We start from the raw sequence: 27,241 nt of genomic DNA on the forward strand, positions 1-27,241 counted from the left end.
CAGATTCAGCAGTTCAGAATGGAGAGCATAGCGAGGAAGACAGTTGTGACAGAGGGCAAGCTGCCACTTGGGCCAGGGAGAATGGGAAGTAGCGAAGTTAGGGTAGGATGTCTGGGCAGCAGTCTCCACATCTGGCTGAGCTTCAGAAAACCCAGGGGGTTTTTTCTATAAAATGTAGATTCCTGTGCCCCTCCCAGACACTCGCATTCAGAAGGAACAAAGTTTAAATAAAAACAAGTAAAATTTAAACCAAAATAGATTTAGGCCATGGAAATCTTTTTTTTTTTTTTTATAAAGACTTTATTTATTTGAGAGAGAAAGAGAGAGCACGAGAGGGGGGAGGGTCAGAGGGAGAAGCAGACTCCCCGCTGAGCAGGGAGCCCGATGCGGGACTCGATCCCAGGACTCCAGGATCATGACCTGAGCCGAAGGCGGACACTTAACCGACTGAGCCACCCAGGTGCCCTAGACCATGGAAATCTCGAGAGACTGTGACTTTTACTCCAGCCCTCAGGACTGGTGGTGGCATCACCTTACATCCTCAGCTGGAAAGGGCAAGACCTAGAAATTTTCATTGCCATCCTCCAGTCCCATCCTGAGCTAAATGGGAAAAGACTCCAACGACAAGTCTTCTCATAGATAACATAGCTATGATGAGTACAGAAATGGTCGTTTCATCTCTCTCACCTGTATGCAAAAGTACACCATTTTCTGTCCTTGAGTTGTCCGTTCACCAACAACGGAGATGAAGGGGAACAGTCAGTGACAGTCTCCACTTTCTCGGTTTCATAAAAGTTGCTCCTCGGAATTTCATTTAAAAGGGAATCTGCAGCTTTCAGAAAAGGAAAACCATTGGTTCTCCAGACCTTTCTGACTCTGTGGTGTTTAGGTTCTAAATGACCCGGTCAAACCTCAGGGGAAACAGATACGGAGGTGGCCGTGTGGCACATACCTCTCGTGCACAGGGAGGACAGGCTACCTCTTCCAGAGTCCGAGCAGCCAGGGGCCACCCGAACCTTTCAGTTAGAGAAGAGTCCACTCTGAATAGGTAGTCGTATCAACGAACTGTTGAGAGGAGGTAGCAACCTAAATGTTCTGTGTAACCGCTACTTGTTTTTCAGGGTTTTTTAAGGACCGTTGAAGTTTAAATGTTAAAAAGAAAAAGGTGTCAAACTTAACTTTTAAAAAAATGTGATTTGTGAAAACTACCCCAGTTTCATTGATTCATAGCAAGAGGTCGGTTACCTTGTGAGTCAGTGGGCGGTCACAGACGGCGGCTCTGGATGGAATCCAGCCCCACAAGGTTAACAATTGATGGAATGAATGCCTTGATCCAGAGCCCAAAGCCTTCAGTCCTCCCCTGGCCCTGCCCCTCCCTACGTGTTCCATTAGTAACGTTCACCTCCCCAGCTGGTGTGACAACAGTGAGCCTTTGAACTTGACCCTTGTTACATAGTACAGAAAACGACTGATTCTGAAAAAATGGCATTTAAAAATAATTTTAATAACTAGTCTTTACTTGTCATAATCACTAGTACCAGGAAATACTGTAAAGTATAACCCTGCATTTTAAAAATCTTTTATATATAATCTTTATTGTTTTCATATAAACACAGTCTAACTCATCATCCTGTTTTTATTTTATAGTCCTACCCCATGGTATTGCAGTATCGACCAAGAATTGATTTCGGTTAGACCAAGGGGCCTAGATCCCACCGAGATGAATCCTGCACTTTGTTTACTCATCAGCAGATCGCACAGTGAACGGTGTGTGGACGAGAGGGACACAACCAGACTTTCAGCATGCAAATAAGGCCATTGTCTGTCTCTAAATTGTCAGTTGCATTTATGTTGTTTCTATTAAGAGTGAACCAAGGGCCATTCTGCTACTGAACCATCTGCATAAGGTATCTGTGCCGTCTCACGGTGTACAAGTCAGGGCTGAACTCAGCCTGCCGCATATCTTGCTTGCCTGTTCCGAGACTGTTCTGATGTTTGGTTACACTCGTACTATGACTCAGTCTGTGTGGTGTTGCAGTTTTCACATACTTAATATTAATTTTTGTTTAAATAGAGTACTGTACAAGAAATAATTATTGTATCTTGAAGTTATTTTGTATGGGCAAGTATTTAGAAGAGTGGTTTTTGGGCCACTGTCCTGTTCTCAGTAAGCTTTTTGTGTGCAAAGTAGTTCACTCTTGAGTGTGGAAGTCTTTGGGGAAGAATTCCAATTATTCTTATCATTAGAGCACATAATAGCTGTAGACATTTTAAGTCCTCCGGCCATGTAGTCTACCAGTTGCACAGGGAGGGCATCTTAGCCCTCCAGTTGGAACTGTGTGTGACTTCGTGGAGACCTGAAGTTCGATTCACAACCATTCAAGGTGTTGACAGCTGGTCACATTTACTCTAACAAAATTAGTGCATCAGTAAGGTCAGTCTTCCATAATGCCTTATGACAAGCACGTGCTGCTTCACGAACTGTCACTGTGTAGCCCGTTTTATGTATGCGTCATTATATTGTGGCTCCCGTCTAATGAGTACAGTGTCTCTCTTTTTAAGTTGGCCTTAGGTGTGTGTCATTGTGGCATGCAGAGGGTTATGATGATTTTAAATATTAGGATTTTTAGAGCAGATAACCTTAGCTATTTTATGGATTTCAGAAGTCTCAAGGCAATTATCAATTAAAACTTTGTTACCTATCACATGTCCAAACCCTATGCGTAAAATAGAATAAATGCAGTGTAGTTGGTAAATATGTTAACCAAAATTAATGATTTGAGGATATTTCATTTTAGATCCTGTAGTAATCAGGGGGAAACGGGATTCTGGTTTTATACACAAATTCATTAAGGTCAGAGCTGTGATAATGTCCTTGATTTTGCAGTTTTGTTAAGTCTTCCATTCATTTTGAGATTAGTCTGCAAGTCAAAGAACGTCTTGTTACCTTAAATTATATGAAGAACTTCATTTTAAACCTTTTAAAATTTACAGTTGTTTTCAAAAAACTTCTTTGGAAATTAAGTTTTATTAATTGCTTCAAAATAAACAAGTTAACCTCTGAATCTTAGGAAAAATCTTGAAAGGTAGGAAAACTGTTTTAGAAATCTGACATGAGCACAATCTGTGTGTTACACACATAGTTTTTATACTGTATACATTGTAGATGTGCTACATTTTCCAGTAAAATGTATCACGGATTAATGCCTTCTGAATCTCAAAATCCTTCTTAGACATAACATTGTACAATTCTAAAAAACACATACAAAATACAGCTAAATCTTGATGCATTTCACAACATAAAAGGCTGAAACTTCATAATTATCTCTTCAATGTATCTTTGTTTCAAGTTAGAGAGTGTGTATTAAAGTCTTCTATTGTTTTTGTTTTGACTTTTGTGAAAAAGGTTATGGCAATGCTTTCTGAATTTCATTTTGTTAGATTGTGTTTGTGCCCGGAAGGACTCAGAGGCAGAATTTAAAAGGCAGATTTTCGTTAACTCTTTAAAAATGGTTAGAACAGACCATTACACTCAACCAAAAACAGAATTTACTCTCCACCTATAGAAACTATTTGGCTGTGCTGTGAAATCCAATTCCTTGACATCCCTAAGAAATTTTAAAATTATGAATCTGTCACATCTTGGTCAGTGATTAAAATAGTGTTTTACGTATGGAAGTTAATTAACTCAAAATGAATTGAGAGTGATTTTAAAAAAACCACAAATGAGACCTGCATGTTATTTGGGTCCCCAGCCAAAACTTACAGCTTTAAATGAGTTTTGTATACCTGATCTCTTTAAATTTGGCCTGTTGCTGCCTCATCTCATGTAATTTCACTCTTTTCCAAGGAAATATATAGGAAGCAATTATGGGATTGAGAATAGTTTTATATAAAATTGCTTTATTCAATGTTAACATGTTAACATTTTTCCTGAAATGCAATGGAATATGTGCCAAAACATGTGAAAGAAAACCTAACATAAAGAAGGACATCAGTTACCAGTTAGGGAAAGGTACACATTTTATGATGGTCCTGAGTAATACAGTGTTACTATTAAGAACCACAGACTTCTCTGACTGCCTCTTTTGGTATATTCAACTATGATTTTCTAAGTATGGGACTACTTTCATGTCTAGCAGTACAGTAATTATCCCCTAAATCAGATTGTGGAATTTGCAAGAAACCAGATACAGAAAAAATATACAGGCAACTTTGTGGTTTTATAAGCTTAGGGTGTAATAAAACTATATAAATAACCTGTAGAAATCATCATCTGAATCTGCAAAATTGGGGAATTAAACTAAATTTTAATCTCTTGTTTCTTAAGCAAAGAACCAAAAGAACTTTACTTCCATAAAAGATTTTGTCATCTGTTTTCTCTGCCTTAGATATCAGAGATGTAAGAGGGTCAAGGAACCTGGGATATAAGGAAGGACTGTGGCCCATAGATACTTTAGCTGGAGTGATCACATACGTTAATAGAAAAATCAGAATATAGCCTTTTCTCTAGATTAGCAAAACACTTTAAAGAAGCATTAAAAAATAAACTTAAAAGGCTCATTGATGAGGGAATATAAGGTCATTCCCTGCACCTGGGGTGCAGGTACCTTGGGTACTGTCTTTTAATTACTTTTCTAAAGGTGTATTATTTCTTATTCATTGGAAATATGTCCCATACGAATATGCCACATTTTATAAATGTAATGAGTTTGCTCCACTACATTATACACTCAAATTTAATCTAAATTTAAATGACTCTATAAGGTGGAAAAAAAGTGTGTTATATAATATTGTGAACTGTTTAGCTTTATTGAAGTATTTAAGAGAAAGTGCCTCATTGCTAAAGTGCATTTCTGTTTAGATTTATTGCATAAATTCTGGGTTATCTGTACCTGTCTCTTATGAATGGTTTTGTATCTAACTAGGCACTCATAAGTTAGAGTAATCTCTTTTTGAAAGATTTTCATAAGAAATAGAGATCACCAAAGACATTCTCCTGTTCATTAATAACCATGGTAAGAGAGACAGTTTTAACACTTTGGAGGTTGGAATCTTTTAGGTTGCAGTTTAATTTTATATAGTTAATAACGCAATAACCTTGAGTAACTGCTAAAATATCACCAAAGAAAGGCTTTAAACTGAATTTTTGTGATGAGATCAATCAAATGTAGGTTTTTCTTGCAATAATCAGAGCACACTTCCTTTCAAATATGTCCCTTGTTTTTCCAGAACCACTTGATAGGTCTTAGGAAATCCTCAAAGGTGAGAAAGAGATCAGCACAACTGGCTTCCCCCTGGATGCAAGGGGGAGAAATGCATCCTTTGAAAAGAAAACTAAAATGAAGATTTTAAATTCTAATTTGAGAAGCTCTTTAATCCACTTCATGGAGGCCATATAAACTAAAATTATGCTTATTTAGTTCCTGGGTTCTTAATAACATAAGAAATCTTACTAAAGGCAGACTTTGGTATAAGTGCTGACCGTGCTTACGTGTATAGAAAAATAATACATTCTATTGGACTTACATAAGTAAATGCTTTTTCTTGTTTTCAAAAGCAAATTTTTCATAAAGGCCTATTTTTTTTAAGTAACTCTTTGTCCTGTTTCTCAGTGATTACTTTATTGTGATTAGAATTTAGCCACACAGCCAAACTTGGCAAAAAGGGTCCCAGATCAAGAGCATATGCATCAAGTGAATGATTGCCCCCCCCACCACCGCTCATTCTCCTTGGGAGCTGATGCTGGGGCCACCTTGAAGGTAAAGCTCACATGGTGCAGTCTCTCTGATAGGCTACTGGACAAAACCTCCTTGGAGACACTCTGTTACATACTCTGGCTTATCATAAGGAATCTTCCAGCAGGCTAAGCTTTAGACCAGTAAGACGGTTGTAGGAATTGCAAAAATGAATGGGTTTGCCATAACATAATGTTTTGGATCAGAAACAAAAATGCTCTTAATACTTTAAGAGATATATCCCTGCACTAAGGAACATAACATGTCTGCCAGATCTGGTCTCTGAAAGATATTAAATATACTAGAGACTCAGAAACCCCTTTAAAAGCACAAAATAACCAACCAATTCTGGATTTACTTGATATACCTAGTTCTACATGTAGTATTTTGATGGAAAGACGTCAGATTGAAAGTTCATTAAAACGTACTTAAATATACATTACAAGGTTTTCATGGTTTTCTTTTTCTTAAAGCAAAGGCATTTTCCCAATAATTTAAAATGATTCTCTTCCTCGTGTAAGGTAGTCTTCACAATAGTGTGTTTACTCACTATCCTTACTGTATTTGCAAATAGAATTAAAATGCTTGAGCACTTCCCTCTCAGAAAGTTATGAAATTAAACTTTATTTTAAATGCTCGTTCCAATATGTATACTCATTATGCCCCTTTTCCTAAGATTCAATACTGAGACATTGTTCAGAAATGCCTTCTACTTTTAGTTCTCTTTAGAGAACCAAGTGAAACAGGTGTTCAAATACCAGGTCTAGTTTTCTTCCATCCTTCAGAGCTTCGTGGAGTAAGAAACTTAGTCTAGAACAAATGAAGATTAAATACTTCCGGGCAACATAGAGAGAGTGAGCAGATCATCTATCCCTAGACTTCCCCTCAGTCCACTGGAGCAGAAATTCCACACAGTAGAAATGTCATGGGATCAGCCTAGCATTTTGGGGGGTCAGTTTTCTTTTGCTGTATTTTTTAGAAAGGGGATGGGGGCCTAAGTGTCCTTACGAAGCTGTGGCCCACGACAAGAGCTTGTGGGAGGGTGCCCACCTTGCACGGCGTTCCCGCATCTGGCAACACAACAGCCGGCACTGGTTTTCAACAGAGTAGCCCTCATGTGACAGAACCATCCGAGAATATGTTGTACAGTTATGTTGCTACCTTTCCTTTGAAATATAAAATATCTGAAGCTTTTTTTGTCAAAAGTGGTAACATCTTAATACAAATAAAAACCTTTTTGTGGTTGTAAGATTTAGCTTATGAATCATTCAAATTGAAGTGAAAGATTACAGGTCATTGTTAATGACTTAGTCTATTAAGAATATATGTATTTTTGTAAAGGAAAAGCACTTGTAGATATTTAATCAGTACAAGATATATGTCTGTTTTGCAGAAATAAAATGCTGCTTAGAGATTCTCTTTAAATATTTTTTATTTTTGTGCTCAAATGTATTTTCTGTTGATCTATGGAATGTTCTGTACAAAAGCTGTACGGTTGTACTGTTGGGCTAGATTCTTTTGTTTTTTAAAATCTGGACTTAGCCAAGTATATTTGACCATGTTAAAAATAGTATCTTTGTTATTAAATTTTTGATTGCATAATTTATTGTTGTCTGTCATCCTTAATAGTAGTTGTAGATTGCAGCCCCTATTATTTTCTACTGTAGCAAATTTTATTAAAATCTGATGAATATTTAAGATCATAGATACGCTCTCAAGATTCTTGAGCTGTTTAGTTTTTTTTGTTTGTTTTTTGTTTTTTAAAGATTTTATTTATTTGACAGAGACACAGCGAGAGAGGGAACACAAGCAGGGGGAGTGGGAGAGGGAGAAGCAGGCCTCCCGCGGAGCAGGGAGCCCGATGCGGGGCTCGATCCCAGGACCCTGGGATCATGACCTGAGCCGAAGGCAGACGCTTAACGACTGAGCCACCCAGGCGCCCCTTGAGCTATTTAGTTTTAAGACGGTAGGCTGCCCCTCAAGAAGTACTTGAGGTCTGCACACACACACACACCCTCTCTCTCTCTCTCCTTAGAACGGTTTCTTATTTTGTTAGCTTAATCAAATCTAAATAACCCCCTTTGAAAGTAACTCAGTATCAAAGAAGGGCCCAAGTGAATTGAGAGACAGACTGCTTTCTTCAGCCTGTTAGATAATAGTTTTGGTTTATTAATACCCCTGTGTGTTCTTGCCCTAGGAATTCTAGTTAGGCCAAAGTCAGGCATTCCAGGCCAGGAAGGTTCAGTGATTCACCTCTCTTTCCCATTGTTACTTTGGTGCCAAGCTTTGTCCGATGGTAGTGGCCAGAAACCCCAGACCTTTGAGTGAGATGTGGAAAGTAGCATCCTCTGAGCACGGTTGGACTCCTTCCTCCTTTTAGCTTCACCCCCTTTAAGGCTGTTGCAGAATGAGAACAAACAGGGAGGACTGTGCCAGGCAAGTGCTCGGAAAGGCCGACGACCATGCTACTTCGGGCCCGTGTCATTGGTCTGGACTCGCTCCCACGGCCTCCCCTACCTGAGCTGCAGGCCTCAAGGAAGGCTGGATGCCCCGAGAAGAGAAACCAGGTTTGTGACCTGCCGATCAGTTTCTGCCCAACCTCCGCTCGAGAAAAGAGGTCACAGTTTCTCAGTTCTTGCCAGTGTTTGGTTAACACAGGCTCCGCGCTGATCTTTTCACTAGTTTGGGGGGGGGGGGGGGGGGGGGGTCTTGTGCACCCACAAGGCCTGAGAAGCTCAGGCCCAGCCTCTGCCTTCTGTGTGGTCAGGGGATTTGCAGGCAGTATTTTGCTGGAAGCCACATAGAACCCTGCTGGACACCTAAACCCCTGCCCATGGAATTTGGGGTACCAGTCAGTCTCCACACAGTCAAGTGGAGAATCATGTCCAGAAAAGAGAGAAAAGCCGCAAACTATCACCACCAGCTCCTAGAGACCAAAGCCCTGCTCCTCCCACCAAGCCCAGTTCAGATCCCAGCAACTCAAGCAGACGCGTCCAGACTCTCCCTCTTCTCCTCATTCCTCATCGCAAGCGCAGGAATTGATGTTTGTCCTCCCCTTAGATCCTGAGCGCAGGGAGGGCTGCTGACAGTCATCCTTGGATGTCCTCACCCTCACACATCTCCATCTTAACCGGCACCCATCAAACCACAGGGAGCAAACCCAGATTTCAGGAAGCAGAGGCGATGCTGACAATGGTGTCCAGGTGTCACTCCCCTGCGTATAAGGACATCGGTCTTACTGGATTAGGGCCCCACCCTCATGACCTCATCCAACTGACTCACCTCTTGAAGGCCCTCTGGTCTAAGGTACTGGGGGGCTAGGATTTCAACATGACGACTTTGGGAAGACACTGTTCAGTTCATGACAGAGAGCCATGTGGTGCCCCGTGGACCGGGGTTCAAAGTCAAGGTTGTTCTGTCACTTCTGGCAGTCTACTCAACCCGACTGAGTCTCGGTTTCCTTATGGTAAAGCGGGGGAAGCAGAGCAGCAACACCTCGCCTCGCAGGCCTGTGGCGAAATGAGATGCCCCAGGCTGCGCTCAAGGCGATGCCAGGGGCAACAGTGAGGGGCGACACGGCTGTCTCTTCTCCGTCTGCTCGTCTGCACACCAACCCAGCGTTGCACCAGTTCTCCCTGACAAGCTGGGAGCTAAAGTGCCGTCAAGGAACTCAAACCTTGCTTACCAAGCGCTATTCCCATCCCAGTGGCTCACAGAACTCATTCCCACTGAACACGCTAATAGAGAAAGGGCCCAGCACAGGGCCCAGCACGTGGCAGGCACTTTACAGATGTCTTGCCTCTCTCTCACCCCCATTGAATCAGCAGAATAAACCTATTTTAGCCCGGTTTTAATGATGTGAAAGTGAGTCTAAATAACTCACAATCACCAGAATGTATTTGGGTCTCCAGCACAGGCCTTGCTTTCTCTGAGGGCTGTCCTGCTCTCAGAAGCACCAGCTCTTTGGGTCTGAGAGCTGAGGTGTCTAGAGAAGATGGTGCTCAGGCCCTCCGGGCCCCGCCAGGCCCCCCCCAGGATGGCTCCCTTGGCGGGTAAACACTTGCTAACCAGTGGGTGCCTGAGAGGACACAGCACGCGTGTTACTCCTGTGGTCCACACACTTCTTGTGAGCACCCACTGTATTTTGAGCCGGCCCTGTGCTGGGCTCGGGGATGTAGGTGGTGAGCCAAACAGATGGCCACCCCTAATGCTAATGAAGCTTCCAGTACAGGGAAAACATAGACGTTGAACAAACACAATAAATACATAATAAAAAGAGTGGTAAGTAATCGTCTAAGAATGGGAGGTCCAGACCTTTCCGAGAAAATGATGCTTAAGCCAAGACCTGAAAGATAAGCCAGAGCGAGCCAGGCGAAGGGCAGGGGAAAGCATATTCCTGAGGGCAAGAACCAGCATGGAGAGCTCCGGGCAGCCCAGCCGCCGGCAGGAAGCTGGTGTGGCCAGCGAGGAGTGACAAGGCAGAGAGCAAGGGGAGAGGCTTCTGGAGAAGGTGGCAGAGGTCAGGTCCCCTAGATACTTGTAGGTCCTATTTAGAAGCTTGTATTTTACTGTGAGCACAATAGGAGGATTTTAAACAGGGGACTGATATCTTTTTTATATTTTAAAATTGTCTCTCTGGGAGCTTTGCAGAGACTAGATCGTTAAGGGTGTAGTGCCTAGAACAGAGAAACAGGCTAAAAGCCTAGAGCAGGTAAGAAAAACCAAAGGGGCCCAGGCCAGGGTCAGCGCTCCTCAAGGCAAACCTAAGCGGCCGTGGAGAAAAGGTTTCCCTACACACATCAGCCCCAGCGGGCCCAAATTCAATGTAACCCGAGTTCTCAGGTCATGGGCGAAGCCGTAGATGGGGGTGGGGAAGTCAGAGCAAAGGGGGGGTAAGAAGCCGTGGACCAGAAAGCATCAGCTGCCCCTCCCTCCCTCCCTTCGGACACCCCGCAGGGGGCAGGTGCCCAGAGCAGGGGCAGGGAGGGGAGTCCTGTTTGGAGCGAGTGGGAGAAAGGACCCGGAAAAGCCTCCGCAGCCAGCCCGGTCCAGGGCCGTCACCAGAGCCCCCACGGGACCTGCTCCCAGCCAAGCACCCAGCCTCGCCCGGTGAGGCCCTGCCTCAGCCCTGATGCCTTCTCCAGGAGACCCCCCTCCTCCCCAGGGCTGGTCCTGCGCACCCCTCCCCCAGGCCTTACACAGCCCTGTCCCGTCACAGGTGTCGGGGGGACACAGCCCGAGCCCAGCTCGGGCTCCACTGATTACCTCAGAGGTCCAGGAGACACTGAGGCAAACGTGACATTCCACGAGCAGAACTCACAGCACTAAAACACCCACTTTGTGTTGCGCTCAGTCCCGAGTCCCCAGTCTCCTCCACTGGATGAAAACGTCAGCAGGGATTTGCAGTCGCAGTTCAGAAATCAGAATGACCGCAAGTACATTCATCAACACTTCACTATTCGTTGCAAGATTACACTTCTTCCCTGCTCCTCACCGGGGCCTGGTTAAGGGTCACCTTCCTTCCCTGAGGGCAGAGGGCACACCTGAAGAGAAAGCCAAGTCCTGTCTGGCCCACCAGAGTCCAAGATGGTGGACTCGGGCGCTCTGAGAGCAGAATGACTCACCCAGGGACTGGGATGGAAGAAGCAAGGCCTGCGTGAGCTTGTGCGGGACACAGAGGGCTCCCTGACTGTTGACGTGGTGCCGGGTGCTCTGGGCGGTTGGGTGAAAAGCCGGGGAGTTCTGGGAAGTTTCCCCGTTGGCGCTAACCAAGAAGTGAGATGGAAACAGCCCAAGGACAGTATCTCCTTCTGACTCTTACAAATGCGCCCACTGAAGAGGGTCTCAGAGCCGCCACTGGGGCTTTCCAGCAGAGGCAGCCGAAAGCTCTGGGGTTGAGTGGGGTGGTGACAAGGAAGTGAGCAGTGATCCGGGAGGAGACCCAAGACAACTTCATTCCCAGTTCAGCGCTCACTAGCTGTGTGACCTCGGGCACACTTCCCCACTCTGGTCCCTGCCCTGGCTACTTTACCCTGTACCTCCCTTCCTGTAACTAATCGCAGCCCCAGTGACCTGTGTGGCATCTGTCTTCCCAGCCAGGCTGCAAGCGCCCTGAGCCGTCAAGCCGGTCCGCAAAGCGCGGCCCTGGGGCCCAGCCCCTAGCACAGATGAACAGTAGAAGTGACTCTCCTATACTGTGAACGTATAGATACTGAGGGAAGGGGGGGGGCAATATTTCTTTTTTCTTTTTTTTTTAAGAAACGTGGGGCTCGAACTCAACCTCGAGATCAAGATTGCATGCTTTCCCTACTGAGCCAGCCAGGCGCCCCGACAAATGCTGTTCTTAATGGAAAAAGAGTTGTCTACCATCAGCACCCCTAGACTGGGGCAAGAGGGGGCCTGCCCTGCACCTGCCTTCTAGCAGGCCCTGCATATCACAAGCTCCACAACATGGTTTGTTTGGAGGTTTTCGCTCCCCTTTTCGATCTTTTAGGAAACTGTTGAAAGTTCAATTACCAACTGAGTGAACAGGAATTGGGAAGAGATGAACATGCCATCTAATTGGGCCCATTGGGCCACAGGATGGTGCTGGCAAGGGCAAGAGAAGGGTTGTGGTCTCTGTCCTGAGAACCGCAGAAGGGGGCGCCGCTTGGTTAAAGCACATGCCCCAGATCACCCCCCAAGTGAATGTCCAGGCAGACAGCTGCAATCTCTCCCTCGCCTCTGCTTGGCTCAAATAATTTTGGGAGGCCCTGACTCCCCAGGGATCCTGAAAAGTCAGTCGTCCCCACCCCCGCCCCCCCCGCCTGATTCAGGTGGGTTCCAGGGGGTCCAGATCACGTGGGAGCCTGGGCCAATACCCAGCTCCTGGCCCCCCTGCCCCCGGGGGCCCATGAAACCACTCAAGCTCACAGGCCAAGGACTGCCTGGGGGAACTCGGCCTCTTCTATCCTCTGTGGCTCAGTGTGCAGAGTGTTAAGAACAGAGGCTTGGGTGGTAAGGCTTTATAAATAACTAAAATCTTTAGGCACGTTCTATGTGGCCTCCATCTGTATTCTTGCTCCAGACCTTGCAAACTTAGGGGTGCATCTGCATGGCTGCTCAGTGCTCAGGGTTAATTAGTCATGAGCCATCCTTCCTTCTGTGCTAGACATTGTGCTAGGATGAGGTCCTTCAAAGATTTCAATGTCTAGTGAAGTTGACAGACACGTAGGTACAGTGTGCTCAGGACAATGCTAGAGATGCATACAGGCTATATTTGGGGAACACAGAGAAGAGGGTCTCCTGCAGGAAGGGGGCAGGTTATTTTAGACTTCAGTACCTCCCTTCCTAACAGATTGAGGACAAATTAGACTGCCAATCTGGAATCCAAGTGCCTCCTGGAGAAGCCAGAAGAATCCAACAACAAAAAATCAGATACGAGTAGTAATAGCAGTGGCAGAAAGCGCCCTATGATTCTCAAGTGTTGACTGTCGCCCATCCCTGGGCCCATGGAATCCTCGTCATAACTTTCCAAGGTTTGGCTATGGTCCTCATTTCGCAGATGAGGAGACTGTGGCTCAGCTCAGAGAGATTAATTAATTTGCCTCACATCACACAGCTAGTGACAGAGCTGGGATTTGAACCCACGTCTGTCAGATTCCAGAGCCTATGGCTTTAACCACCGTGGCTTCTAAGAAGTGACACTTGTGCATTTCTATGTGCTGGCTCCCGCACGCAGCAGGATCTTCCTGACATTCGTTATTCCAAAAAGGAGAACGCTACACGGGCCACAGTCTTCTCAGCTATGGAGCCGATTCAACAATCAAGCAAATACAACAGGAGGAGTGTCATTTATGACAAATTAAATGAAGAGCCCCTCTCATGAAAAGAAAGATAGACTGAGGAAGGTGTGAGGCTGGGTGGAGGCTGCCCTAGGAGGAGGGATATGGGCAATGAGGACGCTCCGTCTGGATGAGTGAAGACAGACAAGGGCACTCAAGGAACCTATAAAAGAGTAGAAAGCCAAGATGAGGTGATCTTCAACACATTCGTCTCTCTACCTCACACAGGACACGGTGCCTAGGCACACAGAGGAAGCCAAACATTTTTTTCAGTGTCTAGATTATTTGTCCGCTTAGCGAAATTCAAAGATGGTGACCACTGCTTCCTTCTTGGGGGAAAAAATAAATTCTCTTTTCCTGGCTTTCACTTCCAACTCTCCTGATTCTCCTTTCTCCTCTCTGGCCAGCAGGAAAGGGGCAGACAAGGTAGAGGCAAGTGTGATGTCTGGGTTGGGATTTTTAAGGAGGTACTTACTCCCAGGCCTCCAAATGCCTCCCTCTCCAACTCGGTCTTTAATTAGGGACAGTCCTCCAGGCGGGGCCTGGCTTCTCTCTTCTTCTCAGCCTAACTAGCCTCCCTGGGTGATCTCACCCAGGCCCACACTCCAGTGACCACATCTGCTCCGAGGACCTGCAGATTGATCTCTGCAAAGCCCATCATTCCTCTGAGCTCCTGAGCCAAATACCCAACAGCCTACCTGGAAGCCCCTCTTGATTGTTTCAAAGACATCTCAAACTAACCAGTCTCAAAGCAGAATCTAAAATCCCCTCTCCCCAAACAGTCTTTTCCTGTACTCCCAGACTCAGTGAATGTCTCCACCATCTATCCAGTCCCTCAGACCTGAAACCTTGGGGTCACCCTTGACACAATCCTCTTCCATCAAATCCACCAAGCCCAGAAAGTCTACCTCCTGAAGATCTCTTCACGTGGCCAGCATCTAGTCTACCACCACCACAGTCTAATCTGCCATGTTCTCCGCTGGATAGCTAGAAAAGCCTTGTTTCTGGTTCCCCGTCTGTGTTCTCATACACACCCCCTGCCTAATGCCCATTCTCTGTTTTCACAGCACCATTTTCCAACTGCAAATCTGATTATGTTTCCCCATGCTCTACCCCTACCCTTCTTTTGCTGAGAGCCTTTTAAAGGCTTCCCATTGCTCTTGGGATAAATCAAAATCCTTAACATGGCCTCTGGGGACCTTCGTGTTCTGGGCTCTGCCTACCTCCCCAGCCCCATCATGCCTCATGCTTGCTTGTTCATGATTCTTCGCCCAATTCCGACGTGCATGTGTGGGTGGGAGGTGGGTTCCCCACACCAACAAATTCTCTGTGATACCGGCTGGCTGTCCTACGTTCAACTCATGTGTAACATCTCTACCCGGAGATTGTGTCAGATCCCACAGGCTAAGGGCTCAGTCCTACAGGACTGCACCCCTACCTCAGGTGCCAATCACAAGTCCAGGTTGTCACTTGTGCTTCTGATGGACTGGTCAGAGATTGGAAGTTTCAACAACCCCCTCCTTGGGTTCAACTGATTTGTTCAAGTGACTCACAGAGCTCAGAGAAACATTTTACTTATGAAATCACAAGATTATGAAAGGAATTAACTCAGGAACAGCCAGGTAGAAGAGATACATAGGACAGAGTATGGGGAAAGGGCACAGGGCTTCCATGCCCTCTCTGAGCATGCCATGCTCCCCAAATCACTACCTGTTCACCAACCTGGATGCTCTCTGAACCCTACCCTTTTGGGGTTTTATGGGGGCTTCATTACATAAGCATGATCGATTAATCATTAGCCACTGGTGACCAATTCAACCACTAGCCCCTTTCTCGGGGGGGTGGGGGTGGGTGGGTGGTGAGACTGAGAGTTCCAACTCTCCAACCACAGGATTGGTTGCCCTGGCAACCAGGCCCCATCTTTAGGTGCTTTCCAAAAGTCACCTCCTTAACATAAACTCAGATGTGGTTGAAAGGGGTAATGAATATTAAGACTCCTTTATCATTCCTATCATTTAGGAAATTCCAAGAGTTTCCGGGGCTCTGCCCTGTGCCAACAACTGGGATGAAGACCAAATATAAAAATTGCAATATCACAGTCATGATCTACAAGTTCCATCCAGACACCTGGCTTTCTTGTGCCCCCCTTAGCCTTGCTGTTTCTCCCCATTACTGAAGTTTTGCTCAGGCCTCCCGTCCCCTTACCTAAATAACTCCAAACAACCCTTCAGTCAGCTTAGTCAGCATTACCTAATGAACCAACCCCTCCCAACTCAACTCGGGAGACCCTCCTTTGGGAAATCTTTCCTGATTTCCATGACTGTGCTCTTCCATTAGAGGCTCTGGTAGGTCTCAGAAACCTTACGTAACAGTGGCAACTTTATGTTGGTGGGATGAGATTAATAGCTATCTCCAGGCTAGCCTGTTGAGTTTGATGTTGTCTGTTGGCTTCACTCTGGAATCTCCAGGGCCCAGCTCAGTGCCTGATACATAGCAGGCACTCCAGGAACATTTACTAAATGACTGAATGAAATAAATTCAATGTAACATCTGATAGAATTCAATACAGGTCTGATGGTTTGAATTTGACAATGTTCATTGGGCTTCCATAAAACATACAGGGCGCCTGGGTGGCTCAGATGGTTAAGCGTCTGCCTTCAGCTCAGGTCGTGATCCCAGGGTCCTGGGATCGAGTCCCACTCCCTGCTCCTTGGGAGCCTGCTTCTCCCTCTGCCTCTCTCTCTCTCTCTCTCTCTGTCTCTCATGAATGAATAAAAAAATCTTTAAAAAAAACAAACAAACATACAAAGTTGACCCTTAAACAACACAGGGGGTAGGAGCACTAATGCCCCATGGAGTCAAAAATCTGCATACACCTTTTGACTCCCCCAAAACTTAACTGCTAACTGTTCCTGTCTGCTGTTGCCTGGAAGCCTTACCCACAGCACAAACGGATGACTGACATATTTTGTGTATTAGATGCTATATTCTTATAACAAAGTGAGTTGGAGAAAAGAAGAGGTTACTAAGAAAATCCATTACTGTGTGGTGAGATGGTAACCACACTTGCGGTGGACAGAGCATAATGTGTACTCTTGATGACTCACTATGTTGTACCCCTGAAACTAGTACTACATTGTGTGTTAACACTCAATTTTTTCACTACTCAAATTTTTTTAAAAAAAGCATTACAGGGAAGCATTCACAAAAATGAAAATGTATGTAATGTTATTTTGCATAAGCTTCATACTTTCATTTTGGAATACACAGACATGTGATGAAATATGTACTTTGGTAGAACTATAATAAAAAACAAATTTCAGGTAATAACTACTTCTTGCAAGCAAAGTTGCAGGTTTTCAATCATTCCAGTGATATTTTATTTTGTGAAAATGTTCCAAAGAAAATGTGGAAGATTGATCAGAATTGATAACACTGGATGAGAGCTAGACAAATGTTAGGTTTATTATACACTATAATATTAAAATATTTTATAATTTCAGAAAGAAATAAGGAAAATATATTTACAGTACTGTAAAAAAAAAAAAAAAATCTGCGTATAGAATGGACCAATGCAGTTCAAGCCCATGTCGGTCAAAAATCAACTGCAGTCTGAGTGAGGGCAAATAAGACCCACCTGATACCACAGCGGATTCCAGAACACAGTGCGTTCCATAGCACTAAACACCGATTTTTTCGATAAATGTCGTAGAAAATGTTTTTGGACGCTTGCAACAATTTGAAAAAAATAACTTGCAGACAAACCACATAGCTTAGAAATATCCAAAAAATGAAGAAAAACTTAGGTATTATTGTAAATACAGCATACAATACACATAACATGCAAAATGTGTGTTCATCGACAGTTTATGTGATCCATAAGGTTTCCCTGGTCAACAGTAGGCTATGAGGAGTTTAGGGGGAGTCAAAAGTTACATATGGATTTTTGACTGTGGGGGGGATTGGTGCCCCTAACCCTTGTGTTGTTCAAGTGTCAACTATAATTTCATGGTGCTCAGATCAGATAACTTGGTCCAACTGTGGAATTTGAGGAATTCATGAGAGGCTGCGAAGGAGATTGGACAATTACATTCTGTGGTTAATCATACTGTCATCTTGTTCTGTTTGCATTCTTCACTAAGAGATGCTTTTCTGGGTATTCTGTTTTTATGACTCTTCACCCATCCTTCCCTTTCTATGTGACTTTCAAATGACTTCACCATCAAAAAAAAAAAAAAAAAAAATTTAATATGAATGCCTTTTGATCCAGAAATCCTGGCTGAAGGATCCTAGCTTATAGGAATACTATTACAATTACAAATGATGTAATACAAAAGAATTTTCACTGAGGCATTTTTTGTGATGGCAGGAAAATAGAAACAATATAAATGTCCACCAATAGAGGAACAGATTAGCAAATCCATACTGTGGCATTATAAAGAATGCAGTAGGTTCTGATGAGGAGAGTTGCATGTAATATCATGATAAGGAGGAAAAAAGTTAAAGCACTATGTACATTATGATCCTTCACCCACAATAAATATAGGAGTATGTGTTTGTCTAAGCTTGGGAAAAATTTGGAAGGAAAATATTAAATTACAACAGGGGTGATGTGTCAGGAAGGCATTGGAGGAAGCTTGGGAAGGAGACCTGATTTCTTGCTTTATATTCCTCTGCATTATCTGAATTGGTGACAAAAGCATGTTATATTTCTAACTTTAAAACCCCAACAATGTAAATAACATGTACTTGTTTATTATCTGCCTCCTCTTGCTGATAAGTAAACTACATGTGGTCAGGGACTCTGTCCATCTTTTCTCACCACAGTAAACGCACCCCCCGCCCCGCCCCTGTGCCTAGAACAGTCCCTCTAAGTGCTTGATGCCTATTTTTTATGAAAGACACATCTATTTTTAAAAAAGAAAATTGTAATTAACGAAATTGTAATCAACAAAAGCTGTCTTCCACATACCCTCCTGCTGCGCGTCCTTATCTGTGAAAGTGATTGTGTTCTGGGGAATCTGAAATTCTCTGCATCCCTGGGATGGGCCCTGAATTGAGGTTGGCCTCTTCCCCACATGCGAGTGGAAAACCCCACAATGTCCCCCAAGTTACAAGTGTGGAAAACCCTGACACACTGAGTTCTCAGGTGAGGACACTTCAAGTAACAAAGACTGAGTAGTTTGTTGTTGTTGTTTAAGATTTTATTTATTTATTTAACAGAGAGAGCACAAGTAGGAGTGGCACGCAGAGGGAGAAGCAGGCTCCCCGCTGAGCAGGGAGCCTGACGCGGGGCTCCATCCCAGAACCTCAGGATCATGACCGGAGCAGAAGGCAGACGCTTAATGACTGAGCCACCCAGGCGCCCCTCAAGGACTGAGTAGTTTTAAGAGAAACCTTGATATTGGAACAAAGTTGATCCATTCAAAAAATACGAGCTAAAAAAGAACACGCTGCATGACAAAGAAAAATGTGCTGTCACGTTACATGCTCAGTCATTGAAAGGTCACAACTGCTTAACCACCAAATAGTTTAAGCTAGTTGGAAGAACTGAAACAAACCACAGCAGTATAACAGATTAGTTTAGGAAGAGATCTGCAAAAATATGCACTGAACACTGCTCTGTGGTTAGTTTCTTTTTAACTTGCCTTTTGCTTTCCTGCAGAACATACACACAGCAGTGCAAAGGAGATGCACCATCTCCAGGACATGTGGGCTTTCTCCCCTTTTCTTCACAGAGGTAGTCCTAAAGTTTGGGGGCCACAGCATAGAGAAATTGGTCAGGTCAGAGTGCCCCAAAATTTAGGGGATCCACCTTTTGGGACAGCAGGGAAAGAAGGAATATGTTTGCTCATATCACCGGGGCCTAATAGTTTGGGGTCTTGCCCGTCAGATTTCTATGACCCATGACTGCTGTGTTTCAATTTTTCCTTCCTGCATCAACAGGCTATTGGAGAGGTCAGTATGGTACACAGCCTGGCTATGACCAACCAGAAATATACTCGATGAATTCTTAATGAAAGAATGCAGGCATACTTGATCCCCATTTAGAGCTACAGAAAAAAATGTAATTTGCTAATTTAATTTCTAGAAGCTAATGGAAATAAAATGCTAATGGCTTAAAGAATTTCCAACTCAATCTCTGATTATTTTTTGCCGGTGATCTTTATTTACAAAAGAGAAATCTGTTGTCTTTCCCTGCAACAGCAGCTTAATATGATCTCATCCCATATGGGTGAAGTTAAATATTCTTTAAAAAGTAAGGTCATAAGAGTAAGTCCTAGAAGTAGAAAAGGATGTGAATGAGGTTTATTTGAAGGGGAATCTTTACAGAAAAATTAAATGAGGTGTGTGATTTGAGGTGGGGAGAAAGCAAGAGAAATTTTCACTTTTAGCTTCATTCTGTTCTGTGTTGTTTGAATTTCTGTCAAGGATCAAGAAATACATAGCAAACATAAAGGAACAAAAAGTGAATTCAGATAGTATAAAATCTACAGCTTTTGCCAAGTCCTTTAGCTAACATTTCCCCATAAGGCACCTGGGGTCCTTTTCCAAGATGTCATTCCCCTGCCCTCTCAGCACCAGCCACCACATGTGGCTTCTCTCCAAGGGCCTCCAAAACACTCAGCCCAACGTAGGACTACAGCTCAAGTGTGATCTCTCCCAGCAGACTGGGCAACTTACAGGGGACATTTGCACTGACCAGAGAGCAAAATTCTAAGCCACAGGCAAGAAACTGTTAGGAAATGAATTGTAGACTATGGAAAAATTATTGGGATGGGAATAGGGGACAATATTTATTCAATTTCAAGCAATATGCGGTTTTGATAAAAATGTGTGTGGTTAATGAGAGACGATGGACTCTGAAAAACAAACTGAGGGTTCTAGAGGGGAGGGGGATGGGAGGATGGGTTAGCCTGGTGATGGGTATTGAGGAGGGCACGTTCTGCATGGAGCACTGGGTGTTATGCACAAACAATGAATCATGGAACACTACATCAAAAACTAATGATGTAATGTATGGTGATTAACATAACAAAAAATTTTTTTAAAAAGTGTGTGGTTAAGAACACAGGCTTGGCGGTCAGAGAGACCTGAGTGCAAACGTTTCTCTGCCATTTGCTTTGGGCAAGTTATCTGCCTAAGACTCAGTTTTCTTATCTACCAATTAGGTATAATAAAAAGACAGTGTATTTCAAAAAAAAGAAGATAGCAGGAGGGGAAGAATGAAGGGGGGGAAATCAGAGGGGGAGACGAACCATGAGAAACGACAGACTCTGAAAAACAAACTGAGGGTTCTAGAGGGGAGAGGGGGTGGGGGGATGGGTTAGCCTGGTGATGGGTATTAAAGAGGGCACGTACTGAATGGAGCACTGGGTGTTATGCACAAACAATGAATCATGGAACACTACATCAAAAACTAATGATGTAATGTGTGGTGATTAACAAAAAAAAAAAAACAACCAGTGTATTTCTTCAGAGTACATGTAAGTCCTCAGTAAAAGGTAGCCATTAACCAAAAGCCATCTATAGGTCCAATGCAATCCCTATCAAAATTCCAATGGCATTTTTTCACAGAATTGGAACAAACACTTCTAAAATTTGCATGGCACCACAAAAGACCCTAAATAACCAAAGCAATCTTGAGAAGGAAAACCAAAGTGGGAGGCATTATGCTCCCTGATTTCAAACTATATTACAAAGCTTGTAGTAATCAAAACAGTATGGTTTTGGCATAAAAACAGATACATAAGTCAATGGAATAGAATAGAGAGCTCAGAAATAAATCCATGCATATATGGTCAATTAATAATGACAAAGAGGGCGCCTGGGTGGCTCAGTCGGTTAAGCATCTGCCTTCAGCTCAGGTCATGATCCCAGGGTCCTGGGATCGAGCCCCGCATCGGGCTCCCTGCTCCGCGGGAAGCCTGCTTCTCCCTCTCCCACTCCCCCTACTTGTGTTCCCTCTCTCGCTGTGTCTCTGTCAAATAAATAAATAAAATCTTTAAAAAATAATAATAATAATGACAAAGAAAACACACTGAATATATAACTGGGATTTATAATTGTAATTTATAATTGTATATTCTTGTTTCAAGAATAAACAATTGCTTCAAGGATATACAATGGGAAAAGGACAATTTCTTCAATAAATGGTGTTGGGAAACGGGACAGCCACATGCAAGAGAATGGAACTGGATTATCTTATATCATACCCCAAAATTAACTGAAAATGGATTAAAGACTTGAATGTAAGACCTGAAATCATAAAACTCCTTGAAGAAAACATAGGCCGTAAGCTCTTTGACATTGGTCTTCGCAGTGACCTTTTTCTGGATTTGACACTAAAAGCAAAGGCAACAAAAGCAAAACTAAACAAGTCAGATTACATTAAACCAAAAAGTTTTTGCAGAGCAAAGGAAACCATCAACAAAATGAAAAGATGACCCACTGAATGGGAGAACATATTTGCAGATCATATATCTGATAAGGTGTTAATATCCAAAATATATATATGAAGGTCATACAACTCAATAACAAAGAAACAAATAATCCCATTTAAATCCTGAAACTAATGTTATATGTCAATTATTTTAAAATGGGCAGAGGATCTGAATAGACATTTTTCTGTGGGTCATACAGATGACCCACAGGTACCTGAAAAAGTGCTCAACATCACTAATCACAAGGGAAATGCAAATTAAAACCACAATGTGATGACACTCGACACCTGTTAGAATGGATATTATCAAAAAGACTAGAGATAACAACTGTTGATGAGGATGTGGAGAAAAGGGAACCCTCGTGCACTGTTGGTGGGAATGTAAATTGGTGCAGCCACTGTGGAAAACAGTATGGAGGTTCCTCAAAAAATTAAAAATAGAACTACCGTATGATCAAGCAATTCTATTTCTGGGTACTTATATAAAGAAAACAAAAACATTAACTCAAAAAGATATCTGCACCCCCATGTTCACTGCAGCATTATTTACAATAGCCAAGACATGGAAGCAACATTAAGTGTCCATCAATAGATGTATGGATAAAGAAAATGTGATATATATAAATTCACACACACACATATATACTACATACATCAACTGGAATGTTACTCAGCCATAAAAAAGAAGGAAATCTTGCCATTTTGCAAACAACATGGACGGACCTTGAGAGTATTATGCTAAGTGAAGTAAGTCAGACATAGAAAGCGAAATACTGTATGATCTCTCTTACACATGAAATTTGAAAAAATAAAACAAAAAATAAAATTTAAAAAAAAGCTCATAGATACAGAGAATATATTGACGGTGCCAAAAGTAGGAACTGGCCGGGGGGGGGGGGGGGGGGGGGGGGGGGTGTGAAATGGGTGAAGGTAGTCAAAAAGCACAAACTTCTAGTTATAAAATAAGTAAGTCCTGGGGATGTAATATACAGCATAGTGACCATAGTTAACAACATTGTATTATATATCCGAGAGTTGCTAAGAGAGTAAATCTGAAAAATTCTCATCACAGGGTGCTGGGTGGCTCAGTCGGTTAAGCATCTGCCTTCAGCTCAGGTCATGATCCCAGGGTCCTGGGATTGAGTCCCACAACGGGCTCCCTGCTTGGCAGAGAGTCTGCTTCTCCCTCTCCCTCTGGGCCTCCTCCTGCTTGTGCTTGCTCCCCCCACCCCCATCAAATAAATAAATAAAATCTTTTTTAAAAAATTAACGCCAATCCTCTCAAAGCCTTTAAAAAAAAATTCTCATCACAAGGAAAAAGAATGTGCAATTACGCATGGTGAATGGTGTTAACCACACTTATTGTTGTCAATTCACAAACTAATATTGAATTATGCTGTGCACCTGAAACTAATGTTATAGGTCAATTATTTCTCAACAAAAAGGTAGCCATTACTTTTTAGCTTTATGAGATGCATATGCTATTTAGAGTCATAAGAAAGTACACAAAATTATTAATGTTTTTCTGACAAAAATTCTGGATTGCTTTTATGTTATCTAGGGAATTTTACTATGAGGGATTCAAAAAGGGGATCAGCCCTAGGCCAGCATTAAATGGAACTCCAGTACTAGCACACCTTCCTGCCTGAGAGCGTGGGTGTCCCCCAAATGCCCGTAACTTGTAGGCATTGCTGGTTTTCTCCTTCTTGTCGCTCTCATAGCTCTTCTGCTTCTCCTGACTGCAGGAGGGAGAAAGCCCCCCAGGAGGGAGAGAGCCCCACGCTGCCACGGAATCCTGGAAGTAGGGTGACCAAAAGTCCCAGTTCTCCCAGAACTGTCCCAGTTTTAGCACAGAAAGCCCCACAGTAAGGAAATCCCTCCATCCTGTGCATGTCCTGGCTGTTCACTCCACCTGGGAGCCTGCAGGGTTGCACCCAGATCAAGCCCCTGTGGGATGATCTCTTCTCTGCGCTCAGTTTCACCTCAAGCCAGTACCATTTCTTTCCCTTTGTAATTTCACTAACACTCCTGTGAGTCTCGTTACATGTGATTAGAGTTAAATTTGGGCAACATAAATGGAATGAAGAAGGGAGATGGAATTATTTTTCTCCTTGCAATAACTGGTTAACCGTGGAGATGATTTAAGGGGTTTAAGAGGGGAGTGCATGGCTCCGGGTGCATACATATGTGTGAGAGACAGAGAAGGAGAGTGTGAGTGTGTGTGTGGGTGGGTGGGTGATGTAATACACCTGGGAAGAGACAGAACAGGCAGGGACTCTGACCTGGGCAGTAGTAGCCCCTGGGAGGGGAGGTAAGGCCTGGGTGGTTGCCAAGACAGGTCACACAATTCCCCACACTGGCCTCCAGGGGGTGCCATCAGCCCGCAAGAGTTGTGTTGCCTTGGGGGCAAGTTGGGAGGAAGCAGATGGCCCTTGGGGCTGAAGACAGAGAGGATGCACCCCACCAGCTTTGGGGGTGGGGCGTGCAAGAATGGGGTGTTTACAGGGCAGAGGAGCGCCCACCTTCCTGCTCATTAACTTCTGCGGACATAAGCACATCCACCTTAGAAGAGCCAAGTTCTTTCATTTTGGCTTTACTTTGCTGGCCTCCTTTATTTTGGAAAGAATGAGAAACCTCATCGCAGACATCTCAGGAATCTGTACTCTTAAGAGAAAGCAAGCCTGTTACAGCAGGTAGTAGTGAGGCCAGGCCTCCCACATGATGTCCTGCCACCCAGCTGCTTTCACAGGGAACTGGGGAGGGGTGCGGGGGGGGGGGACTCTGGGTCACCAGCCAGAATGAATAGGGAGCTGATTGCTGATTGCCACTCCACGCTGATTGATGTATATTTATTCCATTTGAAATGTTCTGAGAAAAGAACTGTTACTTAAAAGGAGGAATCTATGTGAGCACAATGAACATTACAGATTCCGAAACCACCAGGGGCTCAGCCTTCTTACTATGCAAGGATAGGCCACAGACCGCGCCATAGGGCTTGAACTCACGACCCCAAGATCAAGACCTGAGCTGAGATCAAGAGTCGGATGCCCAACTGACAAGCCACCCAGGCACCCCGAGGATGTGCCACAGAAAGCAGAAGGGGGTTTCTAGCATCCCCAGGTAATCTAAGAACACCTGTGAGAAAGACTTGCTATCGTCTCCTAGCTCAAACCCATCGGTGAAAATTGTTAAAAACAAGCCAACAGGCCAAAACCAGAGTGTCTTCTGCGAGGTCCCATGACACCAAACCGAGGCACCTCAATTACAACTTCCCAGAAGTGGAATCTTAAACCAGTCCATCAGGAATCGCCTGATCAACACCAGTTAGGAAACCTGCCTGACAGACTCCTGCCATCCCCTAAAGGAAAGTAGCCTCGCAATAAACAACCCGGGTTTTTTTGCCCAATATAACCACCTTGCTCCTGCTCCTTTCTGCCTCTGAGAGTCTTTCACTTTGCACAGCTCCTCAGGCTCCTTTCTTTTGCCAGATTGGATGCTGCTCGATTCAAATCGATTTATTCAAATAAACTCTTGAAATGTTTCATATGCTTCCATGTGTCTTTTAATAGAATCAGAAAGTATAGAAGCTGGCCCGGTGCTGGTTCTGCCCTCCGTGTGCCTCTAGGCAAGCCGCATGAAATATGGACCTCAGTTTCCCCATCTGTAAAACGGAGCTGGGCTGCATGGGACCAACCCCCGCCCCCCGGTTGGCACTTCATGTGGGTGATCTCATTCACCACCGAAGTACCAGTTCTCAAACTTCGTGCTCTCGGGGACACCAACACCACTTTTAAAAGTGTTGCGAACGCCAAGGAGCTTTGGTTTCTGCAGGTTTTATCTATCAACATTTAGCATATTAGAAATTAAAACTGAGAACATTTTAATACAGGAATACAAAACTATGTTCTCGTCACCCATCATCTATTCTCTGGAAAATTCCTAAAAATGAAAGTGAAATGTAATAACTTCTTAGTATTATGGCGTGAGTTTTGATCTCATTCCCCACCCCCCACCCCCCGTAAGGGTCTCCAGACCACACCACTGCCGGCGCCACTGATGGAGTGGAAGCCCCTGCAGCCAGAATGTGCCTTTGAATCTTGGTTTTGCTGCTTGCTAAATATGTGACTTGGACATGTTACTTAACCACTTTGTGCCTCCATTTCCTGTAAAGCCGTAATAATAAGAGTACCTAATTCGCAGGCCTTTAGAAGTGTTAAGTAAAATAATTCGTGAACGTCAACAGACGTCAGTGCACCATAAATGTAGGTGATTATTAATCAGCTAGAGATACATTTCCATCAAAGAAGTACATTTGGAAACTTAAGAGAAAAAAGAAAACTTACCGGCAACAAAGTGGCTAGGTTTCCAGACAGAGGTCAAAATCCCAGGCTTGTGCAGGGACTTGAGGCTGATGGTTAGGGTCTCCGCGTGGGGCCATGTCTGCGTTAGCCAAGGCCTGTGAGGAGGGCCCCAGCCGGAGCTCGGTCTTCACCACGTTCAGCACTAACTGGGGCCCACACGGCATCTTCCCAATTACGCTGAAGCATCCTCACTGGTGGCATCCTCCACAGCTGCATGTGCCCAGCACATATTCACAAACTGCCTAATTGAACAATTTCCTTACTTTCAACACCTGAGCCCCCACAGATACGGGGAGGGGGGGCTTCTTCCGCTAAGTGACATCTGAGGATTTCAGTGTATACTCCTCGGTGCAAGGTTCTCCAGGCCCCTATCTCTGTCTCTTAAATTTTCCATTTGTCTTGGTTGATGTGACGCACTGGTTATAACTCTGGATGCACAGTGGAATCAGCTGGAGCGCTGAAATACAGCCCGGGACCCACTTCCCAGAGATTCTGATTCATCTCTGCTGGGGCTCCCAGGTGATTCTCCTGTAGAGCCAGCCTTGAGAACCATTGCTTTATGAGCCTTGTGGTTCTCGAAGTGTGGTCCCGGGCCAACCACATCAGCATCACCTGGACACTTGTTAAAAATACAGATTCTCAGGCCCACCCCAGACCTACCAAGGTGGGGCCCAGTAATCTGTGTTTTCTCAAACCCTCTAGGTGATTCTAATGCACGCTCAAGTTTGTGACCTGGTGCTCTTGCTTGCCACATCTCCCCGACTTCCGTGGCCACTGTCACCATCACCGCCATAACTAGACAAGCCCGTGAAAGGAAAGCTTTCGGTTCCTGTCTTCCAACAGGCAAATACCCATGTGGCCTGAGGTGGCAGAGCT

At 44.1% G+C, this 27,241-nt stretch overlaps 1 protein-coding gene across 3 annotated transcripts in view; it reads left to right on the forward strand.

Annotated features, from left to right (window-relative positions):
- PCGF5 (polycomb group ring finger 5) overlaps positions 1-7,336 on the forward strand; it is a 117,975-nt gene extending 110,639 nt beyond the window's left edge. For 2 of the 3 annotated variants that reach the window (XM_021700200.2, XM_021700201.2), the window contains one exon: positions 1,648-7,334. In XM_021700200.2, coding sequence (XP_021555875.1) covers positions 1,648-1,695 — 48 coding nt within the window. In that variant the 3' untranslated portion in view covers positions 1,696-7,334. Of the gene's footprint in view, positions 1-1,647 lie in introns of all 3 variants that reach the window. The other variant, XM_044916104.1, reaches the window with a different exon arrangement.
- The last annotated feature ends 19,905 nt before the right edge of the window (positions 7,337-27,241 follow it).

This window comes from Neomonachus schauinslandi, chromosome 6, assembly GCF_002201575.2.
Source record: "Neomonachus schauinslandi chromosome 6, ASM220157v2, whole genome shotgun sequence".
In the NCBI taxonomy this organism is placed as follows: Eukaryota; Metazoa; Chordata; class Mammalia; order Carnivora; family Phocidae; genus Neomonachus; species Neomonachus schauinslandi.